General features: G+C 41.8%; 1 protein-coding gene across 1 annotated transcript in view; it reads left to right on the top strand.

Annotated features, from left to right (window-relative positions):
- Positions 1–9765: 9765 nt before the first annotated feature.
- slc45a2 (solute carrier family 45 member 2) overlaps positions 9766–19196 on the top strand; it is a 67933-nt gene continuing 58502 nt past the window's right edge. The window contains exons 1-2 of the mRNA XM_034192824.1: positions 9766–10428; positions 18407–18583. Coding sequence (XP_034048715.1) covers positions 10083–10428; positions 18407–18583 — 523 coding nt within the window. The 5' untranslated portion in view covers positions 9766–10082. The remainder of the gene's footprint in view (positions 10429–18406; positions 18584–19196) is intronic.

The raw sequence follows: 19196 nt of genomic DNA, 5'->3' as shown, positions 1-19196 counted from the left end.
GAAAGAACACACACAAAAAAACCCTTTAAAATGACACCAAAATCATGTGATTATCTTAAGTATTATGGAAGTTATGGGGATTTTTGTGCTGGGAATTGGGCTTAAACAATAGGGCCTTTGTGACCGAGTTGGACTTGTTCCTTCATATTTTTTTTCTCATAACTTCTTTAATATCCAAGATATCTCCAGGAAATTTTCAGGAATGATGGATTACCACCTCTCCTTCATTCTCCTTCATTTTAAATGGTTTATCATCTCAACACTTGCAGTCACTGGATTTTGGCATTCGAAACGGCCAATCCTTCTGAAATTCAGCAAAAATTATACTTACTCTGTATTTCCTATTCTTCCTTCCAGTACAATTTAAGTGACTTTGACGAAGTAAAAACAAGAAATCAGGCAACTTCTCTCCTCAATTGCCTGTGACGAAAATTCGAACATGAGGTGGGAGCTGGGTAATTCTTCTAAGTCATTGACCTAAAAATAGATCAGGATATCCCTCCAACAGCCTATAACAATGCGAATCACAGGGAACTCCCTGTGCGACTCCCGAAAATGCGGTCACATGCAATTATGCAGAACCTAATCAAGGTGCTGGCCTACTTGTCCACATCCCTAATGAATTGTCATGATGAAAGCAATGTTTCTGTTAATGACTTCCCTGTTTCTAGGATATTTTCAAAGATGACTCAGCCATCTTATATTTTGGTAGCTAAAGAAGAAAGAAGGTATATGTCATTCATTGTATCTTGTATTTTCAAATAACTTTCTTTTGGGGAGAAACCTGATGCGAAGTTGGCGGAGCTTATGACCATGCACGTAGCTTCTTTAAAAGGACAGCGGAATAAAGGAAAGTCCTTTCTCCTGGGCACTTGCCCCCAGCCTCGTTTTCCTCTTAACAACTTCTTGTCCATTTAAAAAAAAAAAAAATCCTTAAGTCTTAGCTTGTGGCTTTTGTTTCGTTGTTTCTTTTATTTCATTGTGTTTCTTTTTGTTCTATAACTTTTGTTGTTTGATGCACCAATTTTTAATAACTTTTAAGGCATGAGTCAAGCCCTTTGCAGTTTGAAGACAACTTTGTAGCTGAATTTTTCAAATTAAGAGCAAATCTGCGAGTCTCCAAATTCTTCATTTTCCACTCAATGCCAAAAGTGTTGTCAACTTTAATTTTTTCTCCACAATTTCCTTTGGTAAGCTTTGAACTTTTTCTAAACTTTTACAAACACTTTAAATTGATTTTCCACAAGTTTTAGAAGCTGCCAGAGCTTTTTTTGACAGCAAAACCTTCATCCTGGGTCAGCTTCTATAGCTCCAAACTTCTATAGAACAGCCAAACTATCACGTTCGGTCCTGCTGGGAAAATGAGCCTGATCCATTCTTGTAGTCATCTGGTCATTTCAAGAAGGCCAGAAAAAGACCGACCAGGAACCAGACCGATCCTCGTCACTCTACCCGATCCAAAGGACCCAGATAAGTGAACTTTCAGCTGTTCTGATTTTCTTTGCTGTCAGTGACACAAAGTGGCTTTCTTTGATTACTTTTCTTAATAATTACAATAATTCGTAAAACCAAAATTCACAGCTAAATCCCAACCAGGTTTATTCTTATCGTTGTGTATCTTGTTGATTAAATTATACGTGAACTGAGTTCGGATTCCGGAGTATGACTTTATTTGAACATCATCGCAGCATTACAGATATACAGCCTGACTGTAACTGAACTGGCAACCAACCGTATTAGAACGTTGTCCTTATGCGCATGCGCACTCTAGTGTTCACTTGTAAACAGGTACGTGGGGAAACACATATGATGTAAACTGGTCCACAACAATACATAAATGTTCTACATCCCCTTTCTTTAGCTTGAGGCTGTGTGAACAGAAAATAACCCCAGCAGTATAATGCACAAACAAATGACTCAATTCTATGTCAAAATTTAACCATTAATAATGCCATTAACCCCTTTGAAAATTAACCATTAATAATGCCATTCTCATTTCAAACCTTTACCTGTCTTACTGGTACTAATATCATAGCATTTTATCTTGTCAACATCAAACATTCTCAAATCATTAAATTGCATACAGTGTACATCTTTTTTTTTTCTTTCTTCCAGACCATCTCAAATCACAGTGTTCATTCTTTTAAACAGTCCCTGTGCTAGTGTCTATACCTGGGGTTTGGCTTGCAAACTCTTCCGAAGCGTGTGACGTAAGTATTACCTGTAGGGCGGTGGGGAGACTGGACAGGAGCCGGTGGTGGATGGTGTGTGCGGCCAAGTGTGTGTTCATCAGTGTGTTGCACAGGTGTTGGAGACTGCCGTTGAGGACAGGCGGGTGATGGCTGGACATCAGGGGAGTCATCGTGAAGATCTCTGTGTTGTGGTGGTGGTTCAGAGACGGGGAGGATATGTCTGCGGTTCCGCCTGTACTTGCCTCCTTCTGATTGGACGATGTACGATCTGGGTTCCTGACAGACTTCCTTGACAGTCCCTAGGCAGTCATTCCCATGACATGTCTGCATTCTCACTACCTCACCTGGTATTAGAGGACGAAGGGGTCTGCTGGACTTGTCGTAGTACTGCTTTTGTGCGTGGTGTTTGCGTACTAGGCATGCCTTGACAACGGTGTTGCTTTTGGGTGTTGGGGCTAACAGTTCTTTGCACACAGGAAGGGTGGTGCGTGTTTGCATTGACATCAGCCTTTCAGCTGGGGAGCCTAGTGCGTGGTCGTGTGGCACATTGCGAAGATTGAGGAGGTTGAGAAAGACATCTGTCCCATCTCTCTTGGACTTTTCCATCAGCTGCTTAGCACTGCGAACGGCACGCTCAGCCAGACCATTGGCTTGTGGGTATTCTGGGCTACTTGTGTGAACAAAGTCCCAAGCCAGGGCAAAGTCTGTGAAGCGTTGGCTGGAAAACTGGGTGCCATTGTCTGACAGTACTTTGTGTGGGCAGCCGTGAACTGAAAAGTGTCTCTTGAGCTTTGTGATGACAGTGTTGGTCGTCAGGTCAGGAAGCAAGTCAATCTCAAACCAACCTGAGTATGAGTCGACTACAATGAGGTAGTGTTTGCCATTCCACTCGAAGATGTCAGTAGCAACGGTTGACCAAGGTAGATCTGGCACTGGATGTGGCTTGAGTGGCTGTTTGGGTTGGTGTGACCTTGTGCTGTTGCACACCGAACATGCAGTTGTTTCCTGCTCGATGTCATCAGTCATTGAGGGCCAGAACACTATGCCACGAGCATGGCGCTTGGTGGATTCTGTGCCTGGATGCCCTCTGTGAAGAATAGCGATGTAGTCCTTCCGCAATAACTTGGGGAGTATCGTCTTCGGTCCTTTCGTGACGATTCCATCTTCAGTGGTGAGTTCCTCACGAAACGGGTAGTACTGACGAATCTCTGCGGGCAGCTGAGTTTGTCTGCAAGGCCAGCCCCTCATGATTACTGTGCTCAGCTTCTGTAGGTCTGGATCAGAGGCAGTTTGTTCTCTCAGTTCGTTCAGCCTCGTGGAGGAGATGTGCTGGATCGACATGACCTCATAGTCCATTTTTTCACTGCTGTGCTGGTCTGTCGAGGTTGTGGGAGCATGTGACAGAGTGTCAGTGAGATACATCAGTGACCCTTTTTTGTACACGATCTGAAAGTTGTACTTTTGTAGCCTCAGCATCATGCGTTGCAATCTGGCTGGGGCTGAGTGTATGGGCTTGTTGAGGATTGTGACTAATGGCTGATGGTCAGTTTCAATCTGGATCTTCTTCCCGTAGATGTAGTCGTTGAATTTGGAGCATGCAGAGATGACTGCAAGCAATTCCTTCTCGATTTGCGCGTAGCGCATCTCTGTCTGTGTGAGGGTACGAGAGGAGTAGGCGATGGGGGTGCCTTCCTGAAAGCATGCTGCACCGAGTCCGTACTGCGAGGCATCACAGGTAAGTGTGACGGGTTTCCGGATGTCATAGTAGCTGAGAGTGGGTGGACTGGTTAGGCTCTTTTTCAAAGCATCAAATGCATCTTGATGCTGCTTTAGCCAGTACCACTGTGTCTTTGCATGTTAGCTTGCGGAGTGGGGCCGATATCTCACTGAGGTTGGGAATGAATTTTCCTAAGTAATTGTTCATGCCTAAGAAGCACTGGAGGGCTGTGACATTCTCAGGTACGGGCATTTCATTGATCGCCTTGGTCTTTGCTGGATCTGGCTTCAGTCCCTTGCTTGTGAACACATGTCCAACATAGCACACTTCTTTCAAGCCGAATTTGCACTTTGAGGGGTTGAGTCTCAGTTTGACTTCTCTCGCTCTGTCAAGTACCTTTCTGAGGTTGTCCTCATGCTCTTTCACATCTCTCCCACCAACGATGATGTCATCGACGATCACAGCGCAGGGGTACCCGGCAAAGATCTGCTCTATGGCATGCTGGTGTTATGGTTTGGACGCGGATTGAGGAGCGATCCAGCGTCTGACTGAACCCAGCGTCAAATAACCAGAAGCAGTTCCAAAAGAAGCAAGTTTTATTTTTTTCCCCTTGTGCTGTACATGAAATACTAAATAAAGCTGGTGAGGTGAAGAGGCGGTGCGCTTTCTCAGCGTCTCAACAGATCGGAGCCCGAACGTTTTGGACTCAGGAATTCCGCCGACACCCCCCCAGGTGGCTTTTCCCAGGACTGTACTCTGACGTGTGCTGATCGCGTTTGCCTCTCACCCTCGTCCTCCTTCACAGGCGCAATGTCAGAATCTGGAGCGGCCCTCAGCATCCCCAAACGATCGTCACATGGTCGTATTCTCCAGCAATTCAGCCCTGATCACTGCTGGCTTAAATGCAGCTCTTCATTTCTTCATTGGCACCAGCTGAGAGTCCTTAGATCTGCACGTGATCTGCACAGGTGTCGTCCTGATAGAGAGCCGCACGTGGGTGCAACAGGTGCAGCAGATCACCGTAACAGAGGTAAGAGACTCTTCTGCAGCACACTCTCCCCAGAGATCAGCCCCAAACCACCTGGGAGGAAAATAAACACAAAAACAGCAAAACAATGCCCAGCTAAACCCGCCCACACACAACAGCTGGAACACCTCGCTGGCTGAGTTGATCCCGTATGGCATTCTGAGAAAGCGGAATCTGCCAAATGGAGAGCTGAAAGTGGTGAGCATGGAGGACTTGTGGTCAAGCATTATCTGCCAAAAGGAGCACTTCGCGTCTAGGATGGAGAAGACTGTGGAGTTTGGCATTTGTGCGGCTACTTCCTCTATGGTGCGCAGAGGGTGATGCAGGTGTTTCAGTGCTTTGTTTAGATCCCTTGGATCAATACGTAGTCTGATGTCACCTGAATTTTTCTTGTGGGTTGCCACCATAGACGATACCCATTCTGTAGGTTCAGTGACAGGAGTGATCACGCCTAAATCAACCAACCGGGTTAACTCTGCTTTGACCTTGTCCTGCATTGTTACTGGGATTTTGCGTGCGGGTTTTACGACTGGCTGAACCTCTGGGTCTAATTTCATTGAGTAGGTGACTGGGAGCTTGCCAAGTTTGTCTTCGAAGAGGTCAGCATACTCTGAGAAGATTTGTTTTGAGAATTCTTCTCTGTTGCCAATGTCTATGTAATGGACTTCTTTGTTCAGTGTGATTAACTCTAAGCGTAAACAGTCCGGTAGGCCAAGTAGAGGTTATACGTCTCGTGTCACTATGTAGAATTGCAGGGGGTATTCTTTGCCTGCAGAGTAGCATGAGAGTGTGGCTGAACCTGATGTATGAATTTCCTTACCTCCGTATGCCACCAGTTTGGTTCCCTGAGATGACTGGAGCCGTCCACTTTGTCCCAGTTGTGCCAAGAGGTTAGCTGGCATGACATTGCATTTGGCACCGGTGTCTACTTTGAGCTCGACTGGTCTTCCGTTGACATGTACTGTGGTGAATATGTCATTCCTGTGTAGAAGGCAAAACAGTGTTTACTTGTACATCCACTCCATTCACATAAAACATTTCCTCATCACTGCTATGTGATTGCACCTCGACCTGGTTCACTGATCTCTTTTTGTATCCACTTGTGTGTGTTGACTTGCAGCAGTGTTAAAAGTGATTACCTTTTTTGCATTTGCGGCATTGTTGGCCATACGCAGGGCATTTATCTCTTTTTGCCTCATGGTTTCCTCCACAGTTGTTGCAGTTAGTTATAGTCCTGGGGCTCTGTTTGTTGCTTGGCTTTGTCTTGAATTTCTGGGGCTGTCTTTTCTTTATTTTGTGACTTAAACTGTCCACATTCGCTGCTGTTTGTTTTGGGGCTGCTAGAGCTGTTGTGTGTTGATCGGTCTGTTCATAAATTTGGCACATTTCAATTGCTTTGGCTAATGTTAACTCACTGTCACGAAGCAGTTGCTTTCTCATGTTGTGGTTGGCTATGCCACAGACGAGTCTGTCTCTGATGAGCTCGTCTTTGAGCTGGCCGAATCTGCAGCTCGCTGCTTTGTTTTTCAAGTCACTCACGTAGGCCTCTATTGTTTCATCCGGCCGTTGGTTTCTAGTATTAAACTTGTGCCTTTCCATAGTAACGTTCATTTGAGGATTACATAGTTCACGGAATTTTCATTTAAGGCATTCTGGATCTTCCCTCGATTCTGCTCTGGTCATGAGCCGTCTATTTTCTCCTTCTCCCGTGTATGCAGCGGGTGCGTAAACAAATGCCCTTTCCCGTTCAATGGCTTCCGAGCCGGCTAAGTTTAGCAAGATGAACGCTCGGGTTCTGGCATCTTTATCTGAATGAGCAGCTGCTATGAATATGTCGTATTCCTGCTCGAACACACGCCATTTCTCAGCAATGTTTCCACTAAACGTCAATGGATCAGGTCTCCGGAATCCGTCTGCCATAGTTGTTGTTGACGTTACGTTGGCTAGCCTTTTTGCTACGATAGCTGTTGACAATGCTAGCTGGGTGCTTGTTTGCTATGTCTTCAAAATGCTGAGGAAACATTCGTCTTACCGCACCGTTGGCGGAGCTGCAACCACGTCTTCTGACACCACGTTGTGTATCTTGTTGATTAAATTATACATGAACTGAGTTCGGATTCCAGAGTATGACTTTATTTGAACATCATCGCAGCATTACAGATATACAGTCTGACTGTAACTGAACTGACAACCAACCGTATTAGAATGTTGTCCTTATGCGCATGCGCACTCTAGTGTTCACTTGTAAACAGGTACGTGGGGAAACACATACAATGTAAACTGGTCCACAACAATACATAAATGTTCTACACTTATTATTTTTTATATTTAGTGCCTCGATCTTTTCTTTTCCTTGTTTTTCCACATCTCATCATCAACATATCATCTCAGTAATAAATCTTCAAATCATTACCCATATTGTCAAAATCTCAGTCACATTTGTTTGTACTTGTACATATGTAAATAAATCTGTAAATATTACACCAGTTGTTTGTCTTGTGTCCAGTTGAAGACAGATGTTTAATCAATTGTATCCAGAACTTATGACTTTCAGATCAAAGACTTGATTAATATTGGTCATAACATGATCAAGTTTGTGTGGTATGCAGGTGGTGCTCCTTTCAAAGTATTTAATTAAATATTGTTTTAACTTATAGCTGCTACATAAGGTCAAGAACATGATCATGCAAAGCAGAGTAGAAGGTCAATGTGGTGGAGGTTAGGTCTGGGAACATGTGCTTGTGCCTCATCCAGCACACTTTGGAACTGCCTTGGGTTCTAGATGGCAACCAGTATGGTAGAAACAGCCAGTCCATCCTTATCTCCAGAAGGTAGTCATCTACTTGTTGCAGCTAGGTTAAATGTACAGTAGTGTTCAGCATAATAGTAGTGTTATGACTAAAAAGATTAATCCAGGTTTTGAGTAGATTTCTTATTGTTACATGTGAAACAAGGTACCAGTAGATTCAGTAGATTCTCACAAATCAAACAAGAACAAGCATTCATGATATGCACACTCTTAAGGCTATGAAATTGGGCTGTTAGTAAAAAAAAAGTAGAAAAGGGGGTGTTCACAGTAATAGTAGCATCTGCTGTTGACGCTACAAACTCAAAACTATTATGTTCAAACTGCTTTTTAACAATCCAGTGAATCCCTAAACTAGTATTTAGTTGTATAACCACAGTTTTTCATGATTTCTTCACATCTGCGATGCATTAATTTTGTTGGTTTGGAACCAAGATTTTGCTCCTTTACTAGTGTGCTTGGGGTCATTGTCTTGTTGAAACACCCATTTCAAGAGCATGTCCTCTTCAGCATAAGGCAACATGACCTCTTCAAGTATTTTGACATATCCAAACTGATCCATGATACCTGGTATGCGATATATAGGCCCAACACCATAGTAGGAGAAACATGCCCATATCATGATGCTTGCACCACCATGCTTCACTGTCTTCACTGTGAACTGTGGCTTGAATTCAGAGTTTGGGGTCATCTCACAAACTGTCTGCAGCCCTTGGACCCAAAAAGAACAATTTTACTCTCATCAGTCCACAAAATATTCCTCCATTTCTCTTTAGGCCAGTTGATGTGTTCTTTGGCAAATTGTAACCTCTTCTGCACTTCTTTTATTTAACAGAGGGACTTTGCAGGGGATTCTTGCAAATAAATTAGCTTCACACAGGCGTCTTCTGTCACAACACTTACAGGTAACTCCAGACTGTCTTTGATCATCCTGGAGCTGATCAATGGGTGAGCCTTTGCCATTCTGGTTATTCTTCTATCCATTTTGATGGTTGTTTTTCGTTTTCTTCCACGTGTCTCTGTTTGTTTGTTTTTTTTCTTTTTCATTTTAAAGCATTGTAAATCATTGTAGATGAACGGCCTATAATGTTTTGCAACTGCGTATAAGTTTTCCCCTCTCCAATCAACTTTTTAATCAAACTACTCTGTTCTTCTGAACAATGTCTTGAAAGAGAAAAGCATGTTCAACAGGTGCTGGCTTCATCCTTAAATAGGGGACACCTGATTCACACCTGTTTGTTCCACAAAATTGACGAACTCACTGACTGAATGCCACACTACTACTATTGTGAACACCCCCTTTTCTACTTTTTTTTTTTTTACTAATAGCCCAATTTTATAGCCGTAAGAGTGTGCATATCATGAATGCTTGTTCTTGTTTGATTTGTGAGAATCTACTGAATCTACTGGTACCTTGTTTCCCATGTAACAATAAGAAATATACTCAAAACCTAGATTAATCTTTTTAGTCATATAGCACTACTATTATTCTGAACACTACTGTACGTGTCCTCTTGGCCTTTTGTTGGGCTCATCAGCATGAAAGCACCTCTATCCTGGGTCACGCCCAAGTGGAATGAAATTCACTGTACCAAATATGAAATATCTTGGGTTAGTCTGCTCTGCAATGAAATACAAGTCGAAGAAGTCAATGATTTTATTTTATTTATTTATTTTTTACTTGCATTTTATAATATTGTCCTGACTTTTTACTGGTATGGGGTTGCATGTGATTAGTAGTTTGGTAATTAAGATTATTTTTGTAATGTACCCTGATCACAGTTGCCTCTTCTCACCACTAGGGGTGGGTTGAGGCATAGCTTGTATGTCATCCTGAACTGCCTTTATAAAAGAATAGTACCAGGCTGTCTGGAATGAATGGTCTTCTGTACAACCACATCATCACATGCTCACATGCATGTCATTCCTTACAAACACAGCAACAGCACCGGGTTGTTTTCCTGGAAAGACACCACCTTCTCCTCCCCTCTCACTGTCTCATTCATTCGAAGATCCGCTCATGCACAGCTCTGGATTCTGGGCTCATTGCTCAGCTATGCAAGTATAGAGGAGGATTAGCTCAAGCTGAGCACCACGAATCAGCCATCAGCCGGCTGACTCAAGCAGACCTCTTTTTACCTTAAACTCTGCCTCAGTCCCCTTTCATTCCTCTTCTCCCTCTTTCCTTTTGCCCCTTTTTTTCTTGTCTTGCTTATAACTTTGTTATCAGACGAGCAGTCCGCGAGGCCCCGACTGTGCCGGGTCTCTCAGCCTGACGGTCACATCACGACGTCTTTGACCCAACACTCAACAGCCTACACTGGCTCCAAAGAGGAGCTCATGGACAGTGGAGAGAATGCTGTGTTTGCAGCAGTGGAGCCGCCCAGACGTTCACGAGGCGTTCTTATCCTCCATGGCATGGTCATGTTTGGACGAGAATTCTGCTATGCCGTGGAGGCAGCTTTCGTCACACCTGTGCTTCTGAGTGTTGGCCTTCCCCGCAGCCTGTACAGTTTGGTGTGGTTAATCAGCCCCATTCTGGGCTTCCTTCTCCAGCCCGTTATTGGCTCCACCAGCGACTACTGCCGCTCTCCATGGGGCCGACGACGACCTTACATCCTAACCCTGGGTGTCCTCATGCTGCTGGGAATCACCCTCTTCCTCAATGGAGATGCTGTCATCTCAGGTATGGCTGCTGAGTGAGAGCTGGAATATTGGGGAAATCAGTGATAATGAGAGATTTTGGAAAGAGATAGAACATTAGTAGTACTGCACAAATTACATGAAGAAAATGCGCATAGTTGACATTATGATATACTGTATCTTGGCAGCTGCTTCTTGTACAGTTTTATTTTTAGAGTCAAATTTCTGCAATTAATATTGCCCTTTCTACATCCTCCCATGGAGTAGATTCTCAAAAATGGAAGCATTTCAGTGGCAACAGCAAAAAACAAACCTATAATTCAACCACTACTCAGGTCTCAGTTCTTATTAACCACTGACACCAGAGAGCAGATTTATGCCTTAAAATACTAAATCAGCTCCTGTAATAGGTCATTAACACAACTGAGGCTAGAAACCAGATTTTGATCTTAAATTGCTGAGGGACCTGAAGTTTCCACGTAATCTGTGTCAAATTTTTCCCTGAAATTCTATGTGAACATTAAGTGTTATTTCTGAAAATGACTATCAGCCTCTTCAGCCACAGACTGCTCCTTCCCAAGTGCAGGACCAATAGACTGATGCCCTCAGGCCATCAGACTGTGCAACTCCTCACTCAGGGGGAGGAGGAGCAACAGGAAGACAGAGGACAGGAATGAGAATGAGAGGAACAGTAGTAGCCAGAAAAACAGTATTGATCGGTATGTTGGATATTTATATTTTAATCAAACAGACATGCACATCCGAAATGTAAATGACGTGCTGAATCAAAAGGTATATTTAGTGATATTTATATTTGCAAACCGTTTTTCATTTTTACTTTCACGTTTGATACTTTGTGTGCTTCTTACCCTGTGTGTTGCTATGCAATGCTGCTGTAATTTCAATTTCCCTCAGGGAGTCTTCCCAAGGGATCAGTAAAGTTCAGTCTAATCTATATATTCTGGTTTTGTCCTTTTAAAATAAATCAGGGCTTGTTTTTGGTCATTAATCTGTTTTATCTTAAATTCCTAAGAGCCAAGTTTCAAAATGATCCATGTCAACATATTTCCAGAACATTTGTGTATATATTCCTTCTCGTGTGTGTGTGTGTGTGTGTGTGTCTTAAATGACTGAGGGACTCTAACGTCCTCCATGAACCATGTGAACACTGAGGTAGGGCAGCACTGTGTTACAAGCGTTTTGTTCTCCAACAGGCAGGTCCCACATTTGAGGCCATCTGTGCTCCATTGTTTTTGTTGCTTCATGAAGGGCATCCGGAGTGAAACTTGTCAAATCGGCAGGTGGATCCACACCGGATTTACTGAGGTGACCCCAAGCAAAATGGGAGAAGCCAAAAGGAATTTGTCTTACAACAGTTTAATCATCCCTACTGAAGAGATGCTTGGCTTAAATCAAATCAAGGACTCCAACTTTTGGCAATATGAACAATTTGATTCAAAAGGAACCCATGGTTGCTGTGACCGTAGACACCTGAGTATCCTTGGACCTCTGAGGCTGGAGTGCACATTTTTTAATCTTAAATTACTCAGTGACCATAAGTTTAACATGGATCTAAATCACCTTTTATTTGAAAATGAATGGAATCACCTGTCATTCTAATTCCAGATATTTATTTTCACATTCCATCATCCATGCGTTACACAATGAATGACCTTCTTCTGCACTATTGCTGATGTGTTCACGTCAGATCTGAATGAATGATTACAAGAAGTAGGACTGACATCGTCACATCATCTCCTTCTGATTGCTGCTCATGTTTGTACATACACAAATGGCCTCAGAAAACATTTTCATCCCCAGAGATATATCAGGTTTGATATTTGATTGACCCGACCTTTACAACTGATGAGCTTTTATCTTGTTTTTTTTGTTTTTTTTTTTTTTGCCCTTATGCTCAGTTTGTCTCTTTGGCAAACACAGACAGGTTACAAACAACATCATCATCTGCTGGTTGAGAGATTCCAAGAACACAGCCGCAGTGAAAAGACTGTATATTACAGTCTGAGCTGATGGGTATCTTCATTGTTGCATGTTTTAAAGAGACCAGTCTTTGAGCAAATCTCACAGCCACACATTTATAACTCCTCAGAGAGGATCGACGTGCAACTCTTGAGGTTGGACTCGGTGGATGCCCGCTGGTGCTGAGAGATGATGCAGTGTGACAGACGGGAAAAAAAGAATTCTTTGTACTCTTGATCTTGAGTCATGGATGGCATTTTAAAACCTCAAGTCTTTTGTGAGGAAACTGCTGGGCTCTGAGAAGAATCACGATATATATATATATATATTTTTTTTTTTTTGCACAAGTGACCTTTAACAGGAGAAAACAGTATTTTCCTGCATGATCACTGCGGGATTAAATCCACTTTTTTGACAGCCTCATGCACATAGAAACACTCTTCTTCTGAAAAATTCTACCATCAAAAAGTGCATATAAAAGCCTCTTAAAATTTTCAAGTGCACACTCACATTCAATTCAACTCAACGTTTATTTCTAAAGCATGTTTAAAACAACAGCAGTCAACCAAAATGCTGTACATAATTAAAAAATGGGCACCAAGTTACCCCAATCATAAATAAATGAATTAAAAATAATAAAATTGCAAACTTAAATAATTTCTGTTGTAGACTAAAACCCAACTTTTCCCACCAGGTGTCTTGTTATTCCCAAAGTTACCTGTCTAATTGGAAAAATGCCTTTTAAAAAATACCCTAGCTTTGCCTTTGTCAAGTCAAGTCTGGGTGTGTGCACTGGTGTGGTGCTTCGGCACCTCAAAAACAACACATGGCCCCCTTGGCTTAATTGATCTAAATTAACGTGCTAATTTGAGAGCCATAATTATAATGTCAGAACCAGAATGGTAGGGCCGACACACACTGTGTGAGCTTAAACATGAACTTACCTGACAGAGACATGGGTTAGAAGATATTGCTTTATTTTCCCCTATTTGTCTCCTTTCTGTATTTCTAGGAAATGTATACATTTTATATCTGTTTTCGGATCCATTTTTTGTATCCATATGCACAACATTCCAATATTTTGAAACTTTTTGACAGTAAAATCATGCATTCAACAAACCGCTGCTACAACCTGTAGTCAATGCGCCATCAGTCTGCCATTGGAAACCATATGGTGCCCATCACTCAAAACACGAGGATGCCAGTGTTGCCACTATCTATAGGCAGTCTAGCTCCATAACCCCGAAGTCCTCTCTAAAAATATACATTGGAGGATAAATCATACATCTTCACCCACTTTTATAAATTCACTTCATCGAGCAAACACACTAACAAACAGATGCAACTGAAAATATAATTTCCTTGAGAGTTTGAGGTTTGTTTTATTACTGTTATTTAAAACCACACGGGAACTCTGGGATTATTTCTGCTTGTTGCAGACTGTGATTTTAAAATGTTGAGCTGTGCATTGTGAAAACTATGAGTTACTGTCATGAAGATCATGTTTCTTTTTTTAAATGAATGCCTGGTTGGCTGAGTTCTTGTATTCATTATTTTGCCAATAAAGTGTGTCTGCATCATGACAGGGCAGCACAGTGGCTTCATGAATAGTACCGTTGTCTCACAATGAGCAGGTCCTGGGTTTGCTTCCCACCTGGTTCTTTCTGTGTGGAGTTTGCATGTTCTCCATGTGTTTGCATGGGTTCCCTCTGGATGCTCCGGCTTCCTCCCACTTCCAAAGACATGGTGGTTAGGTGAACTGGAAACTTCAAATTGATCGTAGGTGTGAGTGAGCGTGATAATGTGTTTGTCTGTCAATATATGGCCTTATCTCACCCAGTACTGCTGGGTGAGATAAGGCCATATCCCCCCCCAAGGACTAAACCAAACCAACTTTTTAGGTTCCTTAGATGAGGATGTTCCCAAATATAAATTCTGACCTCAAGCCAGTTATCCTATAGATGGCGTCCAAGATGGCCATCAAAATAGGGTTTTTTTCACTTAAACACCAATGATTTCTGTCATTATTAAGTCTATTGTTTGTTCCTACTATGTATTTTAATGATAAGGGTCTATTGGCGGCCATTTTGGACGCCATTTTGAATCTTAAACCATGAATGAATTTAGTTTAGGCACAAATAAGTTTACTGTGACCTGCAATGGTCTTCCCATTGAATCTCTGAATTGATATTTAAGTTGTTTATATGTTGTGTAAAGGTGTTTTAGTGAAAAAACAACAACCCTATTTTGGCGGCCATCCTGGATAACTGGCTTGAAGCCAGTTTTTTATTTTTGGGAACATCCTGATTGTGTTTTGGGGTCATATAAGGAACCTAACACAGTTGGTTTGATTTAGTCCTGGGGTGGGGTGCAAAGGTAGTGGTCGTAGCTCCCCTAATACAGCTCCCCCTGTGACCCTTAACTGGAATAAGTGGGCACAGGAAAAAGTCAGTTATCGCTCTGTGTCTCTCAGGTTTGTACTAAATGCCAGATGAATACTGTCAGATTTCTGCAACAGTTAAAGGAATACCCTTTCGATTTAAACAAAAGGAACTGGAGTTTGTTTCATCTGTAAAACAAGACACCAGTGAACAAGATAAACGATTTACCTAAATCATTTAAAGCGTGGTTCCACTTTATAGTCCAGATAACAGAATATTTACAGAGGAATCCTTCAAATAGTGATACAAGGGCCAAATTCAGCACTGATACTGGCCACTTGAATTTTCAATAGGCAACCAGGTAGGGCTCAATGAATAGTTACACAGGGATCAAAATTTAAAAATACTCCAATCATTGAAAGGTAAACCACATTATTTGTCTGATCATAAAGATTACAAAAAGGTATAGTTTGGACTATCTATGACTGAATTTTTTGGCGTTATGAGGTAAAAACAGCAAGAATGGTGACAAAGGTCAATTTCCATTCGTACAGGAGTCAAAAATTAAAGTTGCTCCAATTTTGGTGAAAAGTTATGCAAATTATTGGTTGAGCTAATAGGATTAGTTTTGACTGTGTTGAATGTTTGGTCTCCAAAGTAAAGGATAAACAAGGTCAACGTCCATTGGATTCTATGACATGTGACATATGTTACCCCATAACATGATAACTAAACATATAGCAGATGGTTGAATCTATTCCTTTTTAAAACCCTATTAACTCAACCAATAATTTGCATCAATTTTGCCAAAATAAGAGCAACATTAACTTTTGGCCCCTGTACAAACTGAAATTGCAACCCAATCTGATGCCACTTCATGATGGCATCATGAAACGTGAATTAAGTGATACTTTGTGATACCGTCACGAAATGCTCCACAGTTTCTTGACACAAATTCATTTCATAACTGTATCACGAAATGCGGGGTGACTTGGCTGGGGGGGTGGGGGGTCTGTGAGGGTAGGGTTAGAAATAGTAAAATAATATCTATATTTTTTAAAGCGTAAAAAATGTGACTCATGTCGTGACAGGATCACAAAAACAGCATGAGACTGAGCTGGAAATTGGCCTTTTTCACCATTTTTGCTGTTTTTACCCCATAACTCCATAGAATTCAGTCATAGATAGTCCAAATTACCTTTTTGGAATCTTCATGATCAGACAAATAATAAAGGATTATTAACCAAGCGTAATGTCTATAATTCATTTATGATATGGTTGTTCGTAGCTGTGTGTTCATCTTGTTGGTCTTCATTTTGCATGTCCACTTTTAGAATAGAATGGGGCCTTTATTGTCATTGTACAAATATACATACATATAACAAAATTTGTCCTGTTCATTTAACCCTTCCTAATTACAGTTAGACACAATCAGACTGAGGGAAGGGAGGTTAATAATTCATTTATTATATGGCTATTATACAACCCCAATTCCAATGAAGTTGGGACATTGTGTAAAATGCAAATAAAAACAGAAAACAATGATTTGCAAATCCTCTTCAACCTATATTCAGTTGAATACACCACAAAGACAAGATATTTAATGTTCAAACTGATAAACTTTATTGTTTTTGTGCAAATATTTGCTCATTTTGAAATGGATGCCTGCAACATGTTTCAAAAAAGCTGGGACAGTGGTATGTTTATCACTGTGTTACATCACCTTTCCTTCTAACAACACTCAATAAGCATTTTGGAACTGAGGACACTAATTGTTGAAGCTTTGTAGGTGGAATTCTTCCCATTCTTGCTTGATTTACGACTTCAGTTATTCAACAGTCCGGGGTCTCCGTTGTTGTATTTTGCGCTTCATAATGCACCACACATTTTCAATGGGTGACAGGTCTGGACTGCAGGCAGGCCAGTCTAGTACCCTAGTACTCTTTTACTACGAAGCCACGGTGTTGTAACACATGCAGAATGTGGCTTGGCATTGTCTTGCTGAAATAAGCAGGGACGTCCCTGAAAAAGACGTCGTTTGGATGGCAGCATGTGTTGCTCCAAAACCTGGATGTACCTTTCAGCATTGATGGTGCCATCACAGATGTGTAAGTTGCCCATGCCATGGGCACTAACACACCCCCATACCATCACAGATGCTGGCTTTTGAATTTAGCGCTGGTAACAATCTGGATGGTCTTTTTCCTCTTTTGTCCAGAGGACACGGCCTCCATAATCTTCAAAAACAATTTGAAATGTGGACTCATCAGACCACAGCACACTTTTCCACTTTGCCTCTGTCCATTTCAAATGAGCTGGGGCTCAGAGAAGGTGGCAGCGTCTCTGGATGTTGTTGATGTATGGCTTTCACTTTGCATGGTAGAGCTTTAACTTGCACTTGTAGATGTAGAGGCGAACTGTGTTAACTGACAATGGTTTTCTGAAGTGTTTCTGATCCCACACGGTAAGATCCTTTACACAATGATGTCGGTTTTTAATGCAGTAACGCCTGAGGGATCGAAAGGTCATGGGCATTCAGTGTTGGTTTTCGGCCTTTCCATTTACATATACAAAATGATCTAGATTCCCTGAATTTTCTGATTATATTATGGACTGTAGATGATGGAATCCCTAAATTCCTTACAATTGAACATTGAGAAACGTTGTTCTTAAAGTGTTGGACTATTTTTTTCATGCAGTTGTTCACAAAGTGGTGATCCTCGCCCCACCTTTGCTTTGTTAATGGCTGAGACTTTTGGGGCTGGTCCTTTTATACCCAATCATGAGTGTCCTCAGTTCCCAAACACTTACTGAGTGTTGTTAGAAGGAAAGGTGATGTAACACAGTGGGAAACATACCACTGTCCCAGCTTTTTTGAAATGTGTTGCAGGCATCCATTTCAAAATGAGCAAATATTTGCACAAAAACAATAAAGTTTATCTGTTTGAACATTAAATATCTTGTCTTTGTGGTGTATTCAATTGAATATAGGTTGAAGACGATTTGCAAATCATTGTATTCTGTACTTATTTACATTTTACATAACATCCCAACTTCAATGGAATTGGGGTTGTAGTACATATAAACATGCAAACTTACAGTATCGCCTGAATATGAAAGCTGCTGACGGCTCGTAGTCCGACTTGTTTGCTTCACCTCCATGAAGAACTTGCTAACAGATGGTCCTGTCGTTAGATGGTAAACTTTCAATCTATGCAATTTTTCAGATGTGGTTTAGCTATTTATGGAGTACATTCATGCCCGACTTGCTTTTTCTAATCGCGTCTGGTTTGTAAAGAAAATACGTGTTTCAGACTGATTGTCATGGAAACCAGTCCGATATGGGAAAAATATCCAACTGGTAATCAGCCAATCAGAGCACGTGTAGCGCCGCAGCCATATAATAATGTGGTATACTCTTCAATATGATTGGGGCATTTGTAAATTTTGACCTCTGTGTAATTCTTCATTGACCCCTGCCTGGGCACCTATTGAAAATTCAAATGACCCCGTCTGCTTTCCGGTTTTGGTGCATGTATCACCATTTGAAAGATTGCTTCAGTTATCTGCTACACTATTACAAAAGCAACTTCCAAAGTTGACACTGGAGGTTCAGTTGGACTGAGTTGTTATATCACTGAGATGTCTGTTGTTCTGCAGCATTCGTCAGTGACAAGCCATTGAGGAGGATTTGGGCCATCGTGGTGGTGATGTTCGGAGTCGTGCTGTTTGACTTTGCCGCAGACTTCATCGACGGGCCGATCAAGGCCTACCTGTTTGATGTGTGCTCACATGGAGACAAGGAGAGAGGCCTGCACTACCACGCTCTGCTGACAGGTGGGTACCCGACACTACTGAGGACCGTTTCTGCTTGCTCCAAAATTGGTAGTGAATTAATCAGCATGCGGAGCTCAGTAAGAACAGCTGTCATGTTGCTGAAAGTAAAAGTGGATTCAAACAAATAAATGTTTGTGCTGAGTTTCAGTGACAGGAGCTGCCACATGCTGGTTCTGCATAAGGAACCATAAAAACAAACTTCTGACCTCATGGTTGGACGGCTCACACTGAGCTGTTTGCATTTTGCTTTGGCAAAAGCCTTGGTGAGTCCTATTTAAAATGCAGTGAGCAGAAAAAGGAAGTTTATTTAGCATACACCCGTCTGCTGTCTGGATTTGTTTAACAGAGTGACAATTAATTATTTGCTGTAACACCATGATGGGCGTAGCTGGGGTTGGAACTCAGACTCACCACTGCTAAAAGCAATAAGTGATTCAGAGCACAAAATTAATACTTGGGAAAAATATTTATGAAATATCCAAGCAGACTCCAAGCATTACTGGTGTACAGAAATATGGGGGTGTACAGCTGGGTGTCAGACACGACGGTTCGAGGTGGTACGACACAAATGCTGGATTCAAATGGTAAAAACTGCAGAGTTTAATCCTTTTCA

The sequence above is a fragment of the Thalassophryne amazonica genome, chromosome 17 (genome assembly GCF_902500255.1).
Source record: "Thalassophryne amazonica chromosome 17, fThaAma1.1, whole genome shotgun sequence".
NCBI classification, from domain to species: Eukaryota; Metazoa; Chordata; class Actinopteri; order Batrachoidiformes; family Batrachoididae; genus Thalassophryne; species Thalassophryne amazonica.
The sequence above is the reverse complement of the archived record's forward strand: the minus strand, read 5'-3'. Positions and strand labels throughout refer to the sequence as shown.